The 24,621-nt window shown below is 29.9% G+C and overlaps 3 protein-coding genes across 5 annotated transcripts in view; all 3 read right to left on the minus strand.

Annotated features, from left to right (window-relative positions):
* Window positions 1–647, minus strand: part of LOC127265246 (uncharacterized) — a 56,911-nt gene extending 56,264 nt beyond the window's left edge. For all 3 annotated transcript variants that reach the window (XM_051294974.1, XM_051294975.1, XM_051294973.1), the window contains exon 1: window positions 527–647. The gene's annotated coding sequence lies outside the window, so the exon portion shown is untranslated. The remainder of the gene's footprint in view (window positions 1–526) is intronic.
* Window positions 1–24,621, minus strand: part of LOC127265243 (uncharacterized) — a 73,593-nt gene that overhangs the window by 785 nt on the left and 48,187 nt on the right. The gene's annotated exons all lie outside the window — the stretch shown is intronic.
* LOC127265245 (uncharacterized) lies at window positions 528–4,779 on the minus strand. Its single transcript, XM_051294972.1, has 8 exons — window positions 4,076–4,779; window positions 3,760–3,910; window positions 2,944–2,997; window positions 2,772–2,860; window positions 2,109–2,331; window positions 1,491–1,700; window positions 806–889; window positions 528–706 (listed from the first exon to the last, which is right to left on the minus strand). The coding sequence occupies exons 1-7, from the start codon at window positions 4,693–4,695 to the stop codon at window positions 869–871; spliced, it is 1,368 nt and encodes a 455-aa protein (XP_051150929.1). The 5' UTR covers window positions 4,696–4,779; the 3' UTR covers window positions 528–706; window positions 806–868.

Raw genomic sequence — 24,621 nt, forward strand, 5'->3', positions numbered from 1 at the left:
CATTATTCACAAATCTCTATATACTACTTTCGTAATAGGTATGCAATATGTTTCTTCAAAAGTTTACTACCAAATGGACACTCTTACGGACCAATGTTTCAAAATATATGTTTTCATGAATTCAAACATAAGTATAACTTTCATCATAAATGGGCCGTTTGAAATAAAACACTACACCATTGGTCTTTGCATGGAAATAACAAACAAAGTGGCATAAAACGATATTTCTAAAAATTCCCTAACAAACAAAATGGCATAAAATGATATTTCTAAAAATTCCCTAACAAACAAAGGGGCATACATATCATATTACCCTTCTTATGCATGCATCTGCATTATCAATGTCAAGAGGCTAAACAACAACAAACATTCGAAAAGTAACGGAAATTAACCAACTTCATCAGTCTCGTCTTATGAGATCAATGTTAAGACTCATGACTACTTACTTGAACTATTAGTAGTACTACTATAGCTCTTTCTTTATTATAAATTGTAAGCATGGCAAAGAGATTAAGGAAATCTTCACCTTCTTCTTCGGTAGATGCCATAAGCAATAGTAGCAGATGAAGTGATGCTTAATATAATAACCACAATCCAGGTGGCATCTCTTTTTTGTTTAACTTTAACTGTATCAAGCCCACTTGGTGGGTTGTGGTTATCAAATAAGGCCGCACTTGATTTGCCAATAGTAGTACCCACTTGGCCCCTGATTTAATTAGTAATGCATGTAATTTGAATTATCTATCAATCTAAGATAAGAATGGGAGGAGAAGAGAACATATATATTCAGAGAGAATTGTGAAACCTCCAAAGCCTCTCAACGATTTCACCCTTTAGGATCTGTTCCTCAACTAATTCAAGAACATCCTTAGCCGTGATGTATCCACACCTGCGTGATTAGAGCAAAAAAAATAGTTAGTTATGATTAATCCTTGAAGAATAACAGACTACAAATGTATGTTTTCATAATTATAGACCATGAACACATATTATGGTGCATCAAATATCTAACATGAATCCATAAAAACTTATACTTATATACTGTAATTAAAAATAAACGAAATATTGTCTATAGAAGGATAATAAAATATAGCAAGCCATAAAATCTTGGTCTCACCAATTGGCAATTGCAAGCAATCTTTTCCTCAAAGTTAAGACTGAAAATAATCACATAAGCTGCCTAAATTCTTGTTTCCTCATATGTGTTAACAGCCAATCCCCTAAAGATGAAGGCTCTATGCAACTCAAATTCAAGCAAAAACTCAAACTCAAAGTTCTATTGAATCAGTCACCATTACAACAAGCCTATGAACCCAATTTCACTCACACAAATGTTGTCAATTCAACATCAAATTTAGAAATGTATTTGAAATCTTTGGGAGCAAAAATTGAAATAAAACAATCTTGCTCAAGATGTCCGCTATCAAGATTGTTTTCCATAGAAATGCAAGAAGAATTGGTGCACATAAGGCACAACCAACAGCATATACCTTAGACCAGTTCTCTTCGTCTACTAAGAGAATAGTGAGTCGCCTTGGAACTGTTAACGGCAAGTGCATGAGAGAACATAGTTTCGAAAATGGAAACAATGGCCGATGTGTTTCCGTATCTTCCTCATTCCATCCCCACAAATTCTTGTCTCCGTCATTGATCAGTGTCGCTTGGTTGAAGTATATTGCCACATTAGTAGCCCACATCCACTGCGGCAACGAAGCATGTGACTGCGCATTACTCTCGGATCTAACCATGCCTGACAAAACCAGATGGATCCGACAAACTCGAAAAAATCTTTTACAATTCTTAAAATTGGACCCGAACCCGATATATATTAAAATTTTATATATTTTACTCAAAAATATTATGATAAAATAATAAAAAATAAATATATTAAACCAAAAACATATTTTTAATATAATTTAATTATTAAAAATTATTTTTTTTCATATATATAATTAATATATTAATAGAATCCAGATAGGGTCCACTCTTAGACCCGACCCGGACCCGATACCCGAATAATTGAACCCAACCCCAAATAAATAGGTCGGGTCCGGGTCGGGTCTACCCGGACCCATTGCCATCCCTAGAAGGACGGGCCATTGTCATACTCTCAGAGGCTCTAAATGCTGCAGCTTTATCTGTGGAGAAGAGTTGGATTCCCGGTGCCCGCTACAATGCCACCGAATATTACAACCCTTCCCTTTTGCTCGTTGCCTGCTGTAAGGCTCGGCAACCTCGGGCATAGAGAATGCACTCTGCAGATGTGCCTGCACGTCTGCTTTCTCTAGTGTGGATTGCAGCAGTATGGAGTTCATCTTCATCGCCATCATTCTGGTTTCAATGGGAAACCGAGGCAGAATCAGTGAATAAAATGCCGACGGTATATTAATTCAGTAAGCGAAAAGACCAAAAAAAGCACCATAGGGAAAATGCGCCTCATATCAGTCATGGATAAATATTAACTACGCCACTCTCACTAGAAGCATTTAACCTATACACGAACCCAAGATCTTGATTGTGCTAAGAATCAAGGTCGGAGTTGACTTGTAGTTTACAATGAATTATTGATACGCCTACACGAGGTGAAGATATTGATCCCACAAGCTTTCACAAGAGTATAAATTATAATACATGATCAACGAAAAGAGTTGCCCATGAATGTGTTTGGGATAGTACCAATCATCGTCTTTCTTTTGCAAATTTGTTGAATAACAGTCCCAAGAAAACCTTGCAAGATAAAAGAAAACATGACTTTAAATTAGAGAACTTACCCAATTTGATATGCAGTGCACCTATCAAATCCAGAGGTGACCCACGAATCTCCACAAAAGAAGTTTCTACCACCAACAACTATAGCCACCTAGGACAGAATTTAAGGCTGTGTGGGTGGGCAAAATAGATACGCAGAAAGACAAGTAAAGAATGTGAAGTTTGTATTCATACCTCAACTCCAGCAAAACAAGCTAATGAAACTTCTTTTGCAATCAACATTGCCACCTGTGACATGAACGATTACAAAATTAATCAAAGCTTAAAGCTAAGAACATGGAAAGCTAAGAACATGGAGGAATTCTTTCCAATGCTTTTGATGTAGATTCCGAACAAACTTGAGGTGATGAGTTTAGAAATCACAGCTTCGGTAATAATAGTTTTCTATCATACAGGTATTGAGGTTCTTGGTGATCACAATCCAAATTACACAATATTTCAAGGAAGATTCTGCAGGCCAAAGGAATGAAACGTTCGAGAGCCAGGCCACCTAGTTTACCAAATCACCATTCAAAAGAATTCAAATGTCTGATCAAATATATGCATCAAGCTACAAATTGCATTTCTGTGTATGAAATCCAGCAGAATAGGACTCTCCACAACCCAATTTTCCCCAAATACCAAATCAAAGAAGTTTCTTAGTTACAGTGGCACACCATTGGAGGACATTCTGTAAAATGGAAGCGCCATAGGGCTCAGGAAAGAAATCAAAATTACGGAGAGAACAACAGTGTTTAGAAGCAGTTGCAAGCTCAGTTAAGGAAATGCATTCAATCTCGAAATTTAGCAAGCAAAAGGCATTTCTGAAGGAAGAAAGTTGTTCTAAAACCTGTAGAATCATCTATATAATATCATCGAAGATGCATAAGGACAGCTCTATGTTCTTAAGGTAGGATGGTTTCATAGTATCTTAGGTTGTGCCTTTGAGATTCAGTATAAAACAGAACATGCATTTAGTTCGACAGGTTGACGAGGAAGACGAAAATACACCTTTGGATCTACATTGTTAGGTGCAGCAGCACTTCCAGCTAGAGCAGCACCGCTAATTTTGAACACCACTCTTCGTCGTCTGAGATTGTTCGATGGCTTCAATTTGGCGTTGTTAATTTGAACACTGGTACTGTTGATCGATGTTCCTAACCTGTCAAAAACAGGTTTCCATTGGAAGGAATTAAGCATTAGATTATACTGTCCAGATTTCGATCATTGTAAAAGATACAGAACTGCTTCTATAAACCACAGCAGTGTTCAAATTTCTGCTTCCCGATCTGGAATTAGGAATCACAGCTTTCAGATGTATGTATACCTTTTGGATTGTCTAGCGGAATAGGACGCACCAACGCCGACGGACGACTTCTCCTCCTCCGCAGCAGCTTTAGCGGCAAGAGAATTTCCGACGATCTGCTCCATCTGCTTGAACCACGGCCAATGACTCGCAGCAACGCCGCCGCTGCTCAACCGATGCCTCTCCAATTTATACCGCTTCTTCAAATTATCAACCTTGTTCTTACACTGCTCGACGCTCTTCGTCTGATTCTCGCACCTCTCGCTCACCATCGCCGCCACCTCCTCCCAATCCCTACCTCGCAAATTCCCCCGATTCAACTGCACAAACTTCTCGCTATACGCCTCGAGCAAACATCCGATCGCCGTATCACTCCACTCCTCCCGATCCTTCCTGTAGTCCCCGCTCCCTCCCGACGAAGGCAATCTCGACCTCTTCGGCGTTCCGCTGTGGATTTCATCCCGATCGATGAGCGCTTTCCGGAAATCGGATTCCGATCGGGCTCGGAATCGAATGGATCGGAGTCGTGGTCGTACGGGTTGATCTGGTAGGGTGGGGGTGGGGTTTGGGTGGCGGAGGCGGAGGCGGAGGCGGTTGGGCGGGGTTAGGGTTTTGGTGGTCGTCGAGGAAGGAAAAGTCATCGCCACAAGAGGCCATGGACGGCGTCAAGTTGACGGAAACGGAGCGGAGTAGACGGACAGGCCCGGGCGATAGGGGCCCTTGCTCTGGCCCATTCCTTCTAGGGGCCCCAATAATATATATATATACTCCTATATATTAATATATATATTATTATTATTATTTTAAATGTATAAAATAAAATTTAAATAAAAAATTTATTTTATAATTAATTTTTAAATAAATAATTTGCATTAATTTTTAAATTATTTATTTGTATGTTTTAGTGTGTTTATTTAATGGTATGATTTTATATTTTTTTTGTGAATTATATAAAACTAAAAAGATATAATAGAGTAATATTTTTGTATTCTTATTATTTTTTTTATATTTATATGTTTTAAATTTGTATATTTTATTATATTTTTTAATAGTAGTTTTAAAAATTTGTGTATTATATAAACATTGAGTTTGTTTATTTAATCTAAATTTTCTAATTTTTACTATTAGGACTATGCGTTTCTCTCGTACAAATATTTCATCAAACATTATTTTAATATCAAATTTAAACCAAATTTTTCCTTAAACCAATCAAAAGAAACAAACCCTTAATAAATATTTTTGTTTAAAATTTTTCTTTTAAAAATTTTGATTGTTTATAAAAATATTCTTTAAAAAATATTAAATCAAATATTTTTTTTAATTTTTTATGTTATACTAAATATATCACATTAATTTTATATTTATATTTTGATCTTTTAATATATAAAAAAATATTTTATTAATACATTTATATTAAAATATATATATTATATTATTATTATTATTATATAAGAAATATATTTAAGGGCCCAATATTCTAATTTTGCCCCGGCCTAATAAAGGTCAAGAACGGACCTGTAATGGAGGACATGAAAAGAAAGAGCGTCGTTAAGGTGATTGGGGTTTCGTTTTGGGGATTCTGAAAGCTGATGAGGCGTTACCTTCGTCCACGAGCCCGTCATGTGGGCACGTGGCTTGCGCGTGCCGCCCTATTTCACTTGCACCGGATCCGTTTTCATTAACGGGTCCGGAATTAGGGCGTGTTGGATATTATTTTAAATTTTATTTTGAAAATATTACAATAAATAAATTCTTGTTTATAAATTTATTACTCTATTTTTAGAAAATATTAACTCACTCTTAAAATGGATTCAAGCATATACCCATTTCAATAATAATCCCAAAATAAAATTTTCAATTTAATTATAAAATGTATAATATACATTATTTTATTAATATGTAGTACTCCATCCATTTCAATACAATATTCGTGTTAGCATTTTTTGTCTGTTTCGAAACAATACTCTCATTTTCATAAATAAACATATAGCCGTAAAACTATTCCTACTTTTTCATTATTATTACACAATTGTCACTACTTTTTATACTAACATCACAAGGGCAAAAAAATCATTTATCCTTACTTTCTACCAATTACCAATATTATATCAATATTCTTTGAATCTCGTGCTAACAATAAGACTATACTTTTGGGGACGGAGGGAGTATTTTTTTTTATGTTTTTTTGGGGAGTAAAAATCATTTTTTGGTCTCATTCAATATCATAATTATCAATTTTGGTCTCATTCAAAAAAATTATCAACTCTGGTCCCATTTTATTTTAAAAGATCACAACTTACGGCTTATTTTTTAATAATTTTTTTATATATCCAATTTTAACACTTAATTGTTTTTAAATTTTTATATTCACTTTTTTTTCAACTAATTCTTTAACAAAACTATCAAAAACGAAAAATTATTCTGGCAATATATTAATCCGAGTCTATTTCAATCATTCATATTTTTAAATGCCATTAATTTTATAAATTTGAATAATTTTAGAGTGTGTTTGTTTGGGGGATTGGATTGGATTTACACTATTCATCCAATTTTTTTCTCCAAAAACATCACATCATACAACTATTTAAATTTAAAATTTTTACTATTCAAATTCTAACTCAAAATCCAAAGTCCCAAACAAACACACCATAATATTTCATAATATAAATATATATATAATATTATTATAATTTATATAAATTAATATTTTAAAAATAATAGTATAATATTATTTATATATTATTAGATAATAAAAATATATATAAATAAATCATTACGATGAATTTTATAAAATTGTAAAGATAATAAGTAAAAATAATGATACTATAACGGGTGTTGAAAGAAATAATTTGAATAATAATATATATAAATATATGATGTGAATGAGAGATATTAAAAAAATAATATAGTAGAGACACTCACCGTAACAAATGCTCATACGCTCTAATTTGAATAATAATATGGTATGTGAGACGGATGTAGTAATAATTAAACGAGATTATGCACTACAAAAAAAATTACATACCTAGGACGTTGAGAATTCCATCATAACTAATTTGTGACTGAGATATCACACTTTTTGTTGGGTTTTCTTTTGGCGAGGGAGTTAAGTGCTTGTTCATCTTTGTGTTTTTTAATTAATGTGTTATTTTGTATTAATTATAGAAAATTATGTCAATTATATAAAAAATAATCTTTAATATTAAATTATTAACTTTTTTGTGATTAGACAATTATATATTACTCCCTCCGTTCCACATACCATGTTCACATTGTCGTTTCTCTTCGTTCCACGTACCATATCACTTTCCTTTTTTGGAAAATGATTACACATTTTATTCTCATTTTAAACTTTTTTATTTTTTTTAAAAAATTTTAATTAAATTAATTAGTTATCTTAATCTTAATTTATAATTATTTATATTATCGGATAATTATTTTCACTAATACATTCTTAATTATCTACTAATTACACCCCTCCTAAAATACTGTGTCTACAGTGTAGCAGACACGGTATGTGGAACGGAGGGAGTACATATCTTGTATTAATATGTATATATATTGTAGTTTAAAAATAATTATGAAGAATGTACCATAAAAAAATGAACCATAAGTTGCACGAAGTTTTTTTTTTCATGAAATTTGCGAAGAAACAATCATCTTCTGGGTCCGTTTCAAGTTTTTTTGTTTTTTTTTTCTATTAGGATATTATATTAAATGATCATTTTATCTAGACATTTTAATTGATAGGAAAATATATTACTAATTTCATACTAATTATTTCTTTATTAGAAAATAGGACTAATTTCATTAGATTGTTAAAATAAGAAAATTGGATTAATTTAATAGGACCAAAGAAATACTCTATCCGTCCCATAACAAATTATCCATTTTTTTTCATTTTAGTCTGTCCCGTAACAATGTATTAATTTCCTTTTTAGTAATGATATTATTTACCTAACATTACAAATAACTTTACAACTTACAATATATTACACAAATGCCATTACCTTTATATCACACAATACTAATAAAGTTATTTTAGTTATTTCCACTTTATTTATACTATATCCCAATATAATACTAATATTTCTAAAACCACGTGAAAAAACAAATAGATACATAGTTAGGGGACGGATGAAGTATTATATATTCTTCTAACAAAGAAATAATACTCTTTTTATTATTAAAATTTATTTTTATTTTTCTTGTTTTGTTGTAATTGAAATTTATTCTCATTTTAATTTTTAGCAAAAAAATACTATAATTTTCATACTTCTCTTTATTCTAAAAAGAATATATTTTTATTTTTACCTATTTTATTTTAATTTATTATTTTTTTTAAAAAAAAAATACATACCGTATCTAATGAACATCTATTTTGACGAAGGAGAGTGTATCATTTTTTTTATATGGAATTGTAAAGCTAGTAAACAAATTTATATTTTATCCGTTCTTTACCAATTATTTATTTTTTTTCATTTTGGTCTATTCCTTAACAATATATATCATTTATATAACTTTACAAATACTTTTTAAATTTACACTGTATTACACAAATATCATTTCATCTATATTATACATATAGATAAATATGGAATGAATTGAGTATATATTATCCTACAAATATGCACTCATCTGAAATCGAACCCGAATGCCCCAAACAGCGATATCCCCATCACTTGATATGCGCACTAATTTGACATACACACCTATATTTATAGGTCAAAGCCTTCACACTTAGGACAGAGCATATAGATACACGTGTAAAATAATATATATATATATATAAAATAAATAAATAAAAGAGCAAGTGTTATGCAGGGATTGAGATGACCTAATCAGCAACACAATACAATTAATGAAGAAAGTGGAAGCAAAGATGAAATCGTGAAATAACAGATTGCGTCACGATTTTTTAAAAAAAATAAATAAAAAATAAAAATAAAAGTATATTATTATATTTTTGCAAAATGTTATTTTCAAATAATTATTCAAACGGAAAAATCTAAAAACAAACTTGAAGTAGACAAACCTTGTGATCTAATTTTTGAAAAAAATGTATTAAAAATAATCTATTATTTCTATTAATTCCTCTATGGTTTTGACAATTTTATAATATGACATATTTCATTTTATACACACATAAATAATAATGTATATATATATATATATAAATTTCATCTTTATTTTATTTGATTGTTTTTTTCCAGAATATTACCAAACAAGTCTTATTATGTTTTTTTTTTTATACTTATTAAAGATTAAAATAGAATCTTTATGTTTGAAAACATGTGTGTTTCTTTAGTGGAAGTTTGAATACATTTACACTCTGTTTACACAATATATTTTCACTCATTTAGTACTGTTAGGGTGCAAATTCAAATCCCACATCAGAAGTTGTGAAGAAAATTAGCACCTTATAAGTCCCAAGTGAACTCCTCTAGTATGAGGTCTTTTTGGAGAATATCCAAAACAAATCCGTGCGGGCCAACCCAAAGCGGACAATATCATACTAGCATTGAGTTGCCCAGTCCCAAAAACATCAAATCAAATATTAATTTTTCATTTTTTTTCAAACTTCCAAAATTTCAAAAATCTCCAAAAAAGCCCCTGTTTAAACAAACCTTAGTTTGAATTTTGTATTAAAATAATTTTTAATATGATATTTTGTGAGAAAAATATATATATATATTGTTTGGTAAATTCAAAATTTAAATAGTAAAATTTGGGAGATTTGTGTTAAAGAAATCCACCTGGCCAAGTGAATATTGTATTATCAATATAAACATACTTTAAAGTTTGGATTTAAGTCGAGATTATTAAAATAATTAAATTTTGATTTAAAATAATATTTTATCATGATATAAGTAGGTCTCTAGTGTAATATTTTTATAAATTTTTTATCTTTTAAAAGATATTAAATAAAAACTAAAATTTTGATTTATATTAGGTGAAAAAACTAAAAAATAGATCGAAACTGACTTTAAAAAACAAACATATCCACTAATAATAAATTATAATATTTAAAATAAAATATTAATTTGAATTCTTATTTCATTAGGTTTTTTATTATTATTTATTCAATATTAGGTCATTTTTTTTTAAAGGCTGTGATAGTAAATTTATGCGAAAATGTGTACATATTTTTAGAAGACTTTTCAATTATAATTGTATTATTATTTCTATAAAATTTCAATTATTATATGGAAACATATTATAGCGAAATTATCAAATTTTTGTAATTTATATATTTTATCTATTGCATGTATAATATTGTATATTCTTAAGTTAAATTATTTTTCAATATTTTATTTATTTATGTTTATTGTATTTTATAATTACATTCTCTACATACGTAGAAATTTATTTTATAAAAGGTATATATTAAAAAATAATCTATTAAATAATTTTGCAAATAAATATATTTTAAAATGAATGAATCACAGGCAGTTTACTTCTACCTATTCAAAGTACAATAACATAAGTTGAAAAGAAGGAAAATTAGAAAAAAAAAAAAAAAAAAAAAAGATAAATCTTCCAATTTGAGATTGACAAATTAATTTAATTAAAAATATATATTCTATCTCTCAAATCAAATGGATCTTTGTAGTAAATTAAAAAATAATATAATATTTTATTAGTTAATGAAAATAAGTAAGAATTTTTGTCATTTTTATCTTTTGACTTTATATGTAAAATAATTTTATATATAATAATATGTTTGTTATTTAAATAAAATTTAAAGATATTTTGATTTTAGTGTATTGTTATTTATTTAAAATAAAAAGAGAATATTTCAAAATAAGACAACGAAAATAGTAAAAATAATATTTACAAATATATTTTTTACACTATTTTTTTTTAAGTGAGGCCAAAGACAGCTGTTCTCAAACCTCAATGTAAATTCCCTACTATATATAAGCAAATAAATTTAGAATTAATTATAAATTTTATAAATAAAAAAATATCTTCTGTGCAATGCATAAATAACGAGAGACTAAAATAAAAAACAAACATGTAAATCAAAATCAAATAAAAATAAAATATAACTTCATTATTATTATTAGGGCTGACAAAAATTAACCCGACCCGAACCTGACATGAAATAGTTGGGTTTGGGTTGAGATTTTCGACCAAATTAATAATTGGGTCAAACTCGTTTAACCCATTTAATTAAATGGGTCAGGTTAAGGTCTACATTTTCGACATGAAAATATTTCGTCTAACCTGTTTAATTAATATTATTTTAAATTTAAATATATTTTTTAAATTTTATCAATACAATTCAATATTTATGGCCAATTTTATAAAAATAAACAATAAAAAATAAAGGATTGTGTTATGTACGATTATGTAGCGTTTGTTAATTCAATTCTTGAATATCGGTTTTATGATATGAATAAATAATTTTTTGCTTTAATATGTATATATATTATGCATTAAAATTTTTTGTTAGTGTAAATTGTAATTTTAAATTAAAATTTAAAAATTTTAGATTTAAACGGGTTATATAAGTCATATTCAGGTTGACCCGATTAATAAAAGGTAAGGTTAAGGTTGCAAATATCAACCCATTTAATTAAATGGTCAGGTTCAAGTCAAAGGTTTTGTAACCCGTTTAAACTGACCCGAACCTGAACCCGACCCGACCTGATCCGATTGTCAGCCCTATATATGATTATATTTTTAAAATTAATATATAATTTTAATTTTCAAAAAGTGATATAATTTTATTTTTTTATAAAATAATGTGTAATTTTATTTTTTAAAAGTGATATATAATTTTATTTTTTTAAAATGATATGTAATTTTTTTTTTTTTTTAAAGTAACGTGTACTTTTATTTTATAAAAAATTATGTATAATTTTTTATTTTAAATAGTTATTTGTCTTGATAGCATTTAATTATTTTATTTGTAATAGTTATTAATTATAAATGCTAATTTTAATATATGTAATTTTTAAATAAAATATAAATTATATGTGTATAGATTATAATGTAAAAATAATTAAAGTTGGGGTATAATTTATAAATATGAAAAATTATATAAAATAATATAAAAGTAGAATATACAGAATATACTTTTTAGAGTAAAAATTGAAATTTATGGTTGAAGTAAAAGTACGGTAGATCAGCTGCATTTGTACTGTAGCAACTGCAAAATTAGAATGACGGATTGGAGATGGCTTTAAATAAATACTTTCTCCCTAATTTAAATTTCTGCTCAAATTTTTTTGACAAAATTTTTAACGTAGGTATATATATTTAATTTTTTTTTTTTTTTTTTTTTTTTTTTATGATACAACAAATAAAAAATATATATTATTTTTATGAATAAACTAACATAAATTTAAATGACAAATTAAACATATATATGAATTTTTTTTCTTTTATTATTAATCTTTTAATGTTCATTGTGGGCAAATTTTGACTAATATAGAAATACATCGTTATAATGTTAGAAAAAGAATAATTTGGGTATGTTTGGTTCTATTTTTAAATAATACTAGTATTTGTTATGTTATCTATAATATATAGTATTTTTCTAATTATAAATAATATCATATTAAAATTTATTTTTTATATTTATAAGATATTGAAAATAAATTTTGATACAAAATATTATATTAAATACTTATTTAAATCATTAGCGTCTGGTGAATTTAAATTCATGATCCCGCGATCACAAGTTCAACTAGCATAGCGTTAAGTTATTTTTTATGAAACAAACATCAATATTTTTGTTGTTCAACCATTACGTTTTATTAATAAAAATATCTCTAATACAAAAGTATCAAATTTAAAATATTATTTAAGACAAAATTTAAATTAATAATTCAAATTATAATACAAATCAAATAAACTATAAAACACAATCAAACAAACTTTATTTATTATATATATTAAAAAAAATAAGGTAGAAATAATGGCCACTGAAGACCAATTGTGTTTTTGTTCACATATTCACACTCTAACTCTTTCACAATGTGTAGATACAATGCCTCTATTTTATTACTCCCTTCATCCCGACTATCGTGGTTTTTTTACCGTAAATATGAGAATTTAAAGAAATATAATTAGTAAATAATTAAAAATATATTAATAAAAATATTTATCATATAATAAAAATAGTTTTAGATTAAAAAATATAATTAGGGTATATGACTATATATCATGTGGGATAAAATCCACATTTACTTTAAAATAAATTACTTTATAATTGAACAATCCAAAATAAAATTATGTATACTATGTAAGTTGACGAATAAAACAATATTAGAGTTCTCGGTTGCCTTCTCCGGGAGATTTGAACTACCCGTCGTTCTCGGTTGCCTTCTCCGGCTTTAAAAGCGTTGTGAAGTATAAACGAAGCGTAAGAAATGTCAGGAAGGAGGCGAATGCCGTGTACGAGGTGACAGTGCACGCACCGGACGGTGTGGAAGTGACCGTGCCACCGAGTAAATTAGAGTTCCGCTAGAAGGAAGACACTCTATTTGAATCTACAGAGATAAGGATAAATCTAATAAATAAATACAATGGTAATGGTAATGGTAGTTAGAAAAACATTTCTCATCGCCACTTAATTTTTAATACGATTTTCGATTTATATTAAAAAAAAATATAATATATATAGTTTTGTACAAAATATATAATATATAATTTATACACTAAAAAATATAATAGTTTAACACTACAACGATCGAACTGCACTCATGCCTCTCCCGCGTCACGTTGACCGCCCCTCCCCCCTATTACTCTTTCCGTCCCACTTAATTTATCCACTTTTTCTATATTCATCCATCCTATATAAATTATCTCTTTTATTTTTTGGAAATATGATTATACACTTTAATCATATTTTAAAGGGTAAACTGTTTTTTTAGTCCCGTAACTAGACCCCCTTATCATTTTAGTCCCGTAAGTGGAGCCTGTCGGAAACTAGTCCCATAAGTGAAAGATTTTCGCTGTTTTAGTCCTCCGGCGCCGGAGATGCCCGCGTGGCTCGCCGGAGGTGACGTGTCCGCCAGGTGTCGCTGACCTGGCGGACACGTGGATTTTTTTATTTATTTTTTCATTTTTTAAAATTGTTTTTAAAACTTATTTTAAATTTTATTTGCATTTTTTTATTTTTTTTATTTGATCCAATTTTAAAAAATTAAAAAATTAAAAAAAATAAATAAATCCATGTGTCCGCCAGGTGTCGCTGACCTGGCGGAACACCTGACGGACACATCACCTCCAGCGAGCCACGCGGGCATCTCCGGCGCCGGAGGACTAAAACAACAAAATTTTTTCACTTATGGGACTAGTTTCCGACATGCTCCACTTACAAGACTAAAATGATAAAGGAGTCCAGTTACGGGACTAAAAAAACAGTTTACCCTATTTTAAAATTCATAATTTATATATATATTTTATTTTAATTAACTATTAAGTCATTCTAATATGTAATTATTTTTACTAATATACCATAATTATTTTTACTAATATATTTCTTAATTACTTACTAATTACATCATAACTAAAACTTCGTGCCTCAGCTAAAATGGACAAATTAGTTGGGACGGAGGGGGTATTTTTTTTTACACTACTTTAAACTAAAAATACAAAATTAATACACCAGTAAAATAAATTTTAAATTATTAATCTATTTAAAAAAATCATTAGTAATATAATAAAATTAATGATTATAAATAAATATATGTAATTGTAGCAGTATATTCAAATAAAATATTATATTTTTATAGAAGCAATAAAATATAATTTAAATATAAAAATATATATATACGTATAATATTAAAAAAAGAAATTATTTTAATTTTTATTAGATTACATAGGAGGGTATTATATATGGTAAGTAGCCGTTAAGCATAATGATTTTGATTTTAATAACACATAATATTAAAAAAAGAAATTATTTTAATTTTAATATACACATAATATTAAAATGTGAAATTATATATGGTAAGTTTTATATTAGGTAAGTAGCCTTTAAGCATAGATTTTGATTTTAATTTTAATTTTAATTTTAATATACACATAATATTAAAATGTGAAATTATATATGGTAAGTTTTTTATATTAGGTAAGTAGCCATTAAACATAGATTTCGATTTTGATTTTAATTTTAATTTTAATATACACATAATATTAAAATGTGAAATTATATATGGTAAGTTTTTTATATTAGGTAAGTAGCCGTTAAGCATAGATTTTGATTTTGATTTTGATTTTAATTTTAATATACACATTATATTAAAATCTGAAATTATATAGGGTAAGTTTTTTATATTAGGTAAGTAGCCGTTAAAGCATACATTATAAATATTCTTTATTTTGATTTTGTATACATTATTATAAGTTTTTGGGGCTGCAATGCAAATGCAATGGGGTACGAGCAGGGCAGGGGCAGGCGCAGGGGGAATTCCGAGAAGGGGATGAAGAAGGTTTTGTGAAGAGGGTTTTGGAGAATTTCCGGGGGCAGGGGCAGGCGCAGGGGAATTCCGATAAGGGGATGAAGAAGGTTTTGTGAAGAGGGTTCTGGAGAATTTCGGGGGGCAGGGGCAGGCGCAGGGGGGATTCCGAGAAGGGGATGAAGAAGGTTTTGTGAAGAGGGAGCGGCCGGATGATCGGACGACCGAATACATCATAGGGAGTAATCCGTGCCTTTCCATTTACATTTATGCATTTAATTTAGTTTAACATTATGCATATAGGAATAGATTTAATTTTATGTCCGTCCCGGGACATGCATGCATTAATTTTTTTGTTTCTATATTTTATACTAACTTATTTTCAAGTGTTTTTAATTTGTAGGTAAAGTTTATGTGGAGATGAGGGGATCCGCAAAGATCCTTCGATCTCGATTTCAAATCGAAGGTAAGTTATTTTAATATTACTTTTTTGTTTCCGATACTTATATACTAATATCTATTTCAAATCTTTTTAGATGCATACGAGAGGGAGCGGCCGGATGATCAGACGACCGAATACATCATAGGGAGTAATTCGTCCCTTTCCTTTTACATTTAGGCATTTAATTTAATTTAGCATTTTGCATATAGGAATAGATTTATTTTTACGTCGGTCCCGGGACAAGCATGCATTAATTTTTTTGTTTCTATATTTTATACTAACTTATTTTCAAGTGTTTCTAATTTGTAGGTAAAGCTTATGTGAAAACGAGGGGATCCGAAAAGATCCTTCGATCTCGATTTCAAATCCTAGGTAAGTGATTTTAATATTACTTTTTTGTTTCCTATACATATATACTAATATCTATTTTAAATCTTTTTAGATGCATACGAGAGGGAGCGGCCGGATGATCGGACGACCGAATACATCATAGGGAGTAATCCGACCCTTTCCTTTTACATTTATGCATTTAATTTTTTAATTTAGCATTATGCATATAGGAATAGATTTATTTTTACGTCGGTCCCGGGACATGCATGCATTAATTTTTTTGTTTCTATATTTTATACTAACTTATTTTCAAGTGTTTTTAATTTGTAGGTAAAGCTTACGTGGAGACGAGGGGATCCGCAAAGATCCTTCGATCTCGATTTCAAATCCAAGGTAAGTGATTTTAATATTATTTTTTTGTTTCCTATACATATATACTAATATCTATTTTAAATCTTTTTAGATGCATACGTAGGGAGCGGCCGGATGATCGGACGACCGAATACATCATAGGGAGTAATCCGTCCCTTTCCTTTTACATTTATGCATTTAATTTAATTTAGCATTATGCATATAGGAATAGATTTAATTTTACGTCGGTCCCGGGACATGCATGCATTAATTTTTTTGTTTCTATATTTTATACTAACTTATTTTCAAGTGTTTTTAAATTGTAGGTAAAGATTACGTGGAGACGAGGGGATCCGCAAAGATCCTTCGATCTCGATTTCAAATCCAAGGTAAGTGATTTTAATATTACTTTTTTGTTTCCTATACATATATACTAATATCTATTTTAAATATTTTTAGATGCATACGAGAGGGAGCGGCCGGATGATCGGACGACCGAATACATCATAGGGAGTAATCCGTCCCTTTACTTTTATATTTATGCATTTAATTTAATTTAGCATTATGCATATAGGAATAGATTTATTTTTACGTCGGTCCCGGGACATGCATGCATTAATTTTTTTGTTTCTATATTTTATACTAACTTATTTTCAAGTGTTTTTAATTTGTAGGTAAAGCTTATGGGGAGACGAGGGGATCCGCGAAGATCCTTCGATCTCAATTTCAAATCCAAGGTAAGTTATTTTAATATTATTTTTTTGTTTCCTATACATATATACTAATATCTATTTTAAATCTTTTTAGATGCATACGAGAGGGAGCGGCCGGATGATCGGACGACCGAATACATCATAGTTAGTAATCCGTCCATTTCCTTTTAGATTTATGCATTTAATTTAATTTAGCATTATGCATATAGGAATATATTTATTTTTACGTCGGTCCCGGGACAAGCATGCATTAATTTTTTTGTTTCTATATTTTATACTAACTTATTTTCAAGTGTTTTTAATTTGTAGGTAAAGCTTATGTGGAGACGAGGGGATCCGCAAAGATCCTTCGATCTCGATTTCAAATCCAAGGTAAGTGATTTTAATTTTTACTTTTTTGTTTCCTATACATATATACTAATATCTATTTTAAATCTTTTTAGATGCATACGAGAGGGAGCGGCCGGATGATCGGATGACCGAATACATCATAGGGAGTAATCCGTCCCTTTCCGTTTACATTTATGCATTTAATTTAGTTTAACATTATGCATATAGGAATAGATTTAATTTTACGTCCGTCCCGGGACATGCATGCATTAATTTTTTTGTTTCTATATTTTATACTAACTTATTTTCAAGTGTTTTTAATTTGTAGGTAAAGCTTATGTGGAGACGAGGGGATCCGCAATGATCCTTCGATCTCGATTTCAAATCCAAGGTAAGTGATTTTAATATTACTTTTTTTGTTTCCTATACATATATACTAATATATATTTTAAATCTTTTTAGATGCATACGAGAGGGAGCGGCCGGATGATCGGACGACCGAATACATCATAGGGAGTAATCCGTCCCTTTCCTTTTACATTTATGCATTTAATTTAATTTAGCATTATGCATATAGGAATAGATTTATTTCTACGTCGGTCCCGGGACATGCATGCATTAATTTTTTTGTTTCTATATTTTATACTAACTTATTTTCAAGTGTTTTTAATTTGTAGGTAAAGCTAATGTGGAGACGAGGGGATCCGCCAAGATCCTTCGATCTCGATTTCAAATCCAAGGTAAGTGATTTTAATATTACTTTTTTGTTTCCTATACATATATACTAATATCTATTTTAAATCTTTTTAGATGCATACGAGAGGGAGCGGCCGGATGATCGGAAGACCGAATACATCATAGGGAGTAATCCGACCCTTTCCTTTTACATTTATGCATTTAATTTAATTTAGCATTATGCATATAGCAATAGATTTATTTCTACGTCCGTCCCGGGACATGCATGCATTAATTTCTTTGTTTCTATATTTTATACTAACTTATTTTCAAGTGTTTTTAATTTGTAGGTAAAGCTTATGTGGAGACGAGGAGATCCGCAAAGATCCTACGATCTCGATTTCAAATCCAAGGTAAGTGATTTTAATATTACTTTTTTGTTTCCTATACATATATACTAATATCTATTTTAGATCTTTTTAGATGCATACGAGAGGGAGCGGCCGGATGATCGGACGACCGAATACATCATAGGGAGTAATCCGTCCCTTTCCGTTTACATTTATGCATTTAATTTAGTTTAACATTATGCATATAGGAATAGATTTAATTTTACGTCCGTCCCGGGACATGCATGCATTAATTTTTTTGTTTCTATATTTTATACTAACTTATTTTCAAGTGTTTTTAATTTGTAGGTAAAGCTTATGTGGAGACGAGGGGATCCGCAAAGATCCTACGATCTCGATTTCAAATCTAAGGTAAGTGATTTTAATATTACTTTTTTGTTTCCTATACATATATACTAATATCTATTTTAAATCTTTTTAGATGCATACGAGAGGGAGCGGCCGGATGGTCGGACGACCGAATACATCATAGGGAGTAATCCGTCCCTTTCCGTTTACATTTATGCATTTAATTTAGTTTAACATTATGCATATAGGAATAGATTTAATTTTACGTCCGTCCCGGGACATGCATGCATTAATTTTTTTGTTTCTATATTTTATACCAACTTATTTTCAAGTGTTTTTAATTTGTAGGTAAAGCTTATGTGGAGACGAGGGGATCCGCAATGATCCTTCGATCTCGATTTCAAATCCAAGGTAAGTGATTTTAATATTACTTTTTTGTTTCCTATACATATATACTAATATCTATTTTAGATCTTTTTAGATGCATACGAGAGGGAGCGGCCGGATGATCGGACGACCGAATACATCATAGGGAGTAATCCGTCCCTTTCCGTTTACATTTATGCATTTAATTTAGTTTAACATTATGCATATAGGAATAGATTTAATTTTACGTCCGTCCCGGGACATGCATGCATTAATTTTTTTGTTTCTATATTTTATACTAACTTATTTTCAAGTGTTTCTAATTTGTAGGTAAAGCTTATGTGGAGACGAGGGGATACGAAAAGATCCTTCGATCTCGATTTCAAATCCAAGGTAAGTGATTTTAATATTACTTTTTTGTTTCCTATACATATATACTAATATCTATTTTAAATCTTTTTAGATGCATACGAGAGGGAGCGGCCAGATGATCGGACGACCGAATACATCATAGGGAGTAATCCGACCCTTTCCTTTTACATTTATGCATTTAATTTTTTAATTTAGCATTATGCATATGGGAATAGATTTAATTTTACGTCCGTCCCGGGACAAGCATGCATTAATTTTTTTGTTTCTATATTTTATACTAACTTATTTTCAAGTGTTTTTAATTTGTAGGTAAAGCTTATGTGGAGACGTGGAGATCCGCAAAGATCCTACGATCTCGATTTCAAATCCAAGGTAAGTGATTTTAATATTACTTTTTTGTTTCCTATACATATATACTAATATCTATTTTAAATCTTTTTAGATGCATACGAGAGGGAGCGGCCGGATGATCGGACGACCGAATACATCATAGGGAGTAATCCGTCCCTTTCCGTTTACATTTATGCATTTAATTTAGTTTAACATTATGCATATAGGAATAGATTTAATTTTACGTCCGTCCCGGGACATGCATGCATTAATTTTTTTGTTTCTATATTTTATACTAACTTATTTTCAAGTGTTTTTAATTTGTAGGTAAAGCTTATGTGGAGACGAGGGGATCCGCAAAGATCCTTCGATCTCGATTTCAAATCCAAGGTAAGTGATTTTAATATTACTTTTTTGTTTCCTATACATATATACTAATATCTATTTTAAATCTTTTTAGATGCATACGAGAGGGAGCGGCCGGATGATCGGACGACCGAATACATCATAGGGAGTAATCCGACCCTTTCCTTTTACATTTATGCATTTAATTTAATTTAGCATTATGCATATAGCAATAGATTTATTTCTACGTCCGTCCCGGGACATGCATGCATTAATTTTTTTGTTTCTATATTTTATACTAACTTATTTTCAAGTGTTTTTAATTTGTAGGTAAAGCTTACGTGGAGACGAGGGGATCCGCAAAGATCCTTCGATCTCGATTTCAAATCCAAGGTAAGTGATTTTAATATTACTTTTTTGTTTCCTATACATATATACTAATATCTATTTTAAATCTTTTTAGATGCATACGAGAGGGAGCGGCCGGATGATCGGACGACCGAATACATCATAGGGAGTAATCCGTCCTTTTCCTTTTACATTTATGCATTTAATTTAGTTTAACATTATGCATATAGGAATAGATTTAATTTTACGTCCGTCCCGGGACATGCATGAATTAATTTTTTTGTTTCTATATTTTATACTAACTTATTTTCAAGTTTTTTAATTTGTAGGTAAAGCTTATGTGGAGACGAGGGGATCCCCAAAGATCATTTAATCTCGATTCAAATCCAAGGTAAGTGATTTTAATATTATTTTTTTGTTTCCTATACATATATACTAATATCTATTTTAATTATTTTTAGATGCATACGAGAGGGAGCGGCCGGATGATCGGACGACCGAATACATCATAGGGAGTAATCCGTCCCTTTCCTTTTGACGTGGATTTTTTTATTTTTTTTTCATTTTTTATAATTGTTTTTAAAACTTATTTTAAATCTTATTTGTATTTTTATATTTTTTTTATTTGATCTAATTTAAAAAAATTAAAAAAAATAAATAAATCCACGTGTCTGCCAGGTGTCGCTGACCTGGCAGGACACCTGGCGGACACGTCACCTCCGGCGAGCCACGCGGGCATCTCCGGCGCCGGAGGACTAAAACAACGAAAATTTTTCACTTATGGGACTAGTTTGCGACAGGCTCCACTTACAAGACTAAAATGATAAAGGGGTCCAGTTACGGGACTAAAAAAACAGTTTACCCTATTTTAAAATTCATAATTTATATATATATTTTTTATTTTAATTAACTATTAAGTCATTCTAATCTATAATTATTTTTACTAATATACCATAATTATTTTTACTAATATATTTCTTAATTACTTACTAATTACATCATAACTAAAACTTCGTGCCTCAGCTAAAATGGACAAATTAGTTGGGATGGAGGGGGTATTTTTTTTTACACTACTTTAAACTAAAAATACAAAATTAATACACCGGTAAAATAAATTTTAAATTATTAATCTATTTAAAAAATCATTAGTAATATAATAAAATTAATGATTATAAAAAAATATATGTAATTTTAGCAGTATATTCAAATAAAATATTATATTTTTATAGAAGCAATAAAATATAATTTAAATATAAAAATATATATATATATACGTATAATATTAAAAAAAGAAATTATTTTAATTTTTATTAGATTACATAGGAGGGTATTATATATGGTAAGTAGCCGTTAAGCATAATGATTTTGATTTTAATATACACATAATATTAAAAAAAGAAATTATTTTAATTTTAATATACACATAATATTAAAATGTGAAATTATATATGGTAAGTTTTATATTAGGTAAGTAGCCTTTAAGCATAGATTTTGATTTTGATGTTAATTTTAATTTTAATTTTAATATACAAATAATATTAAAATGTGAAATTATATATGGTAAGTTTTTTATATTAGGTATGTAGCCGTTAAGCATAGATTTTGATTTTGATTTTAATTTTAATTTTAATATACACATAATATTAAAATGTGAAATTATATATGGTAAGTTTTTTATATTAGGTAAGTAGCCGTTAAGCCTAGATTTTGATTTTGATTTTGATTTTAATTTTAATATACATATAATATTAAAATCTGAAATTATATATGGTAAGTTTTTTATATTAGGTAAGTAGCCGTTAAAGCATACATTATAAATATTCTTTATTTTGATTTTGTATACATTATTATAAGTTTTTGGGGCTGCAATGCAAATGCAATGGGGTACGAGCAGGGCAGGGGCAAGCGCAGGGGGAATTCCGAGAAGGGGATGAAGAAGGTTTTGTGAAGAGGGTTTTGGAGAATTTCCGGGGGCAGGGGCAGGCGCAGGGGAATTCCGAAAAGGGGATGAAGAAGGTTTTGTGAAGAGGGTTCTGAAGAATTTCCGGGGGCAGGAGCAGGCGCAGGGGGAATTCCGAGAAGGGGATAAAGAAGGTTTTGTGAAGAGGGTTCTGGAGAATTTCCGAGGGCAGCGGCAGGCGCAGGGAATTCCGAGAAGGGGATGAACAAGGTTTTGTGAAGAGGGTTCTGGAGAATTTCGGGGGCAGGGCAGGGGCAGGTGGAATTCCGAGAAGGGGATGAAGAAGGTTTTGTGAAGAGGGTTCTGGAGAATTTCGGGGGGCAGGGCAGGGGCAGGTGGAATTCCGAGAAGGGGATGAAGAAGGTTTTGTGAAGAGGGAGCGGCCGGATGATCGGACGACCGAATACATCATAGGGAGTAATCCGTGCCTTTCCATTTACATTTATGCATTTAATTTAGTTTAACATTATGCATATAGGAATAGATTTAATTTTACGTCCGTCCCGGGACATGCATGCATTAATTTTTTTGTTTCTATATTTTATACTAACTTATTTTCAAGTGTTTTTAATTTGTAGGTAAAGCTTATGTGGAGATGAGGGGATCCGCAAAGATCTTTCGATCTCGATTTCAAATCAAGGTAAGTGATTTTAATATTACTTTTTTGTTTCCGATACATATATACTAATATCTATTTTAAATCTTTTTAGATGCATACGAGAGGGAGCGGCCGGATGATCGGACGACCGAATACATCATAGGGAGTAATCCGTCCCTTTCCTTTTACATTTAGGCATTTAATTTAATTTAGCATTATGCATATAGGAATAGATTTATTTTTACGTCGGTCCCGGGACATGCATGCATTAATTTTTTTGTTTCTATATTTTATACTAACTTATTTTCAAGTGTTTTTAATTTGTAGGTAAAGCTTACGTGGAGACGAGGGGATCCGCAAAGATCCTTCGATCTCGATTTCAAATCCAAGGTAAGTGATTTTAATATTATTTTTTGTTTCCTATACATATATACTAATATCTATTTTAAATCTTTTTAGATGCATACGTAGGGAGCGGCCGGATGATCGGACGACCGAATACATCATAGGGAGTAATCCGTCCCTTTCCTTTTACATTTATGCATTTAATTTAATTTAGCATTATGCATATAGGAATAGATTTATTTTTACGTCGGTCCCGGGACATGCATGCATTAATTTTTTTGTTTCTATATTTTATACTAACTTATTTTCAAGTGTTTTTAATTTGTAGGTAAAGCTTATGTGGAGACGAGGGGATCCGCAAAGATCCTTCGATCTCGATTTAAATCCAAGGTAAGTGATTTTAATATTATTTTTTTGTTTCCTATACATATATACTAATATCTATTTTAAATCTTTTTAGATGCATACGTAGGGAGCGGCCGGATGATCGGACGACCGAATACATCATAGGGAGTAATCCGTCCCTTTCCTTTTACATTTATGCATTTAATTTAATTTAGCATTATGCATATAGGAATAGATTTAATTTTACGTCGGTCCCGGGACATGCATGCATTAATTTTTTTGTTTCTATATTTTATACTAACTTATTTTCAAGTGTTTTTAATTTGTAGGTAAAGCTTATGTGGAGACGAGGGGATCCGAAAAGATCCTTCGATCTCGATTTCAAATCCAAGGTAAGTGATTTTAATATTACTTTTTTGTTTCCTATACATATATACTAATATCTATTTTAAATCTTTTTAGATGCATACGAGAGGGAGCGGCCGGATGATCGGACGACCGAATACATCATAGGGAGTAATCCGACCCTTTCCTTTTACATTTATGCATTTAATTTTTTAATTTAGCATTATGCATATAGGAATAGATTTATTTTTACGTCG

Source organism: Andrographis paniculata, unplaced genomic scaffold (genome assembly GCF_009805555.1).
Source record: "Andrographis paniculata isolate CXL003 unplaced genomic scaffold, ASM980555v1 Contig72END, whole genome shotgun sequence".
NCBI classification, from domain to species: Eukaryota; Viridiplantae; Streptophyta; class Magnoliopsida; order Lamiales; family Acanthaceae; genus Andrographis; species Andrographis paniculata.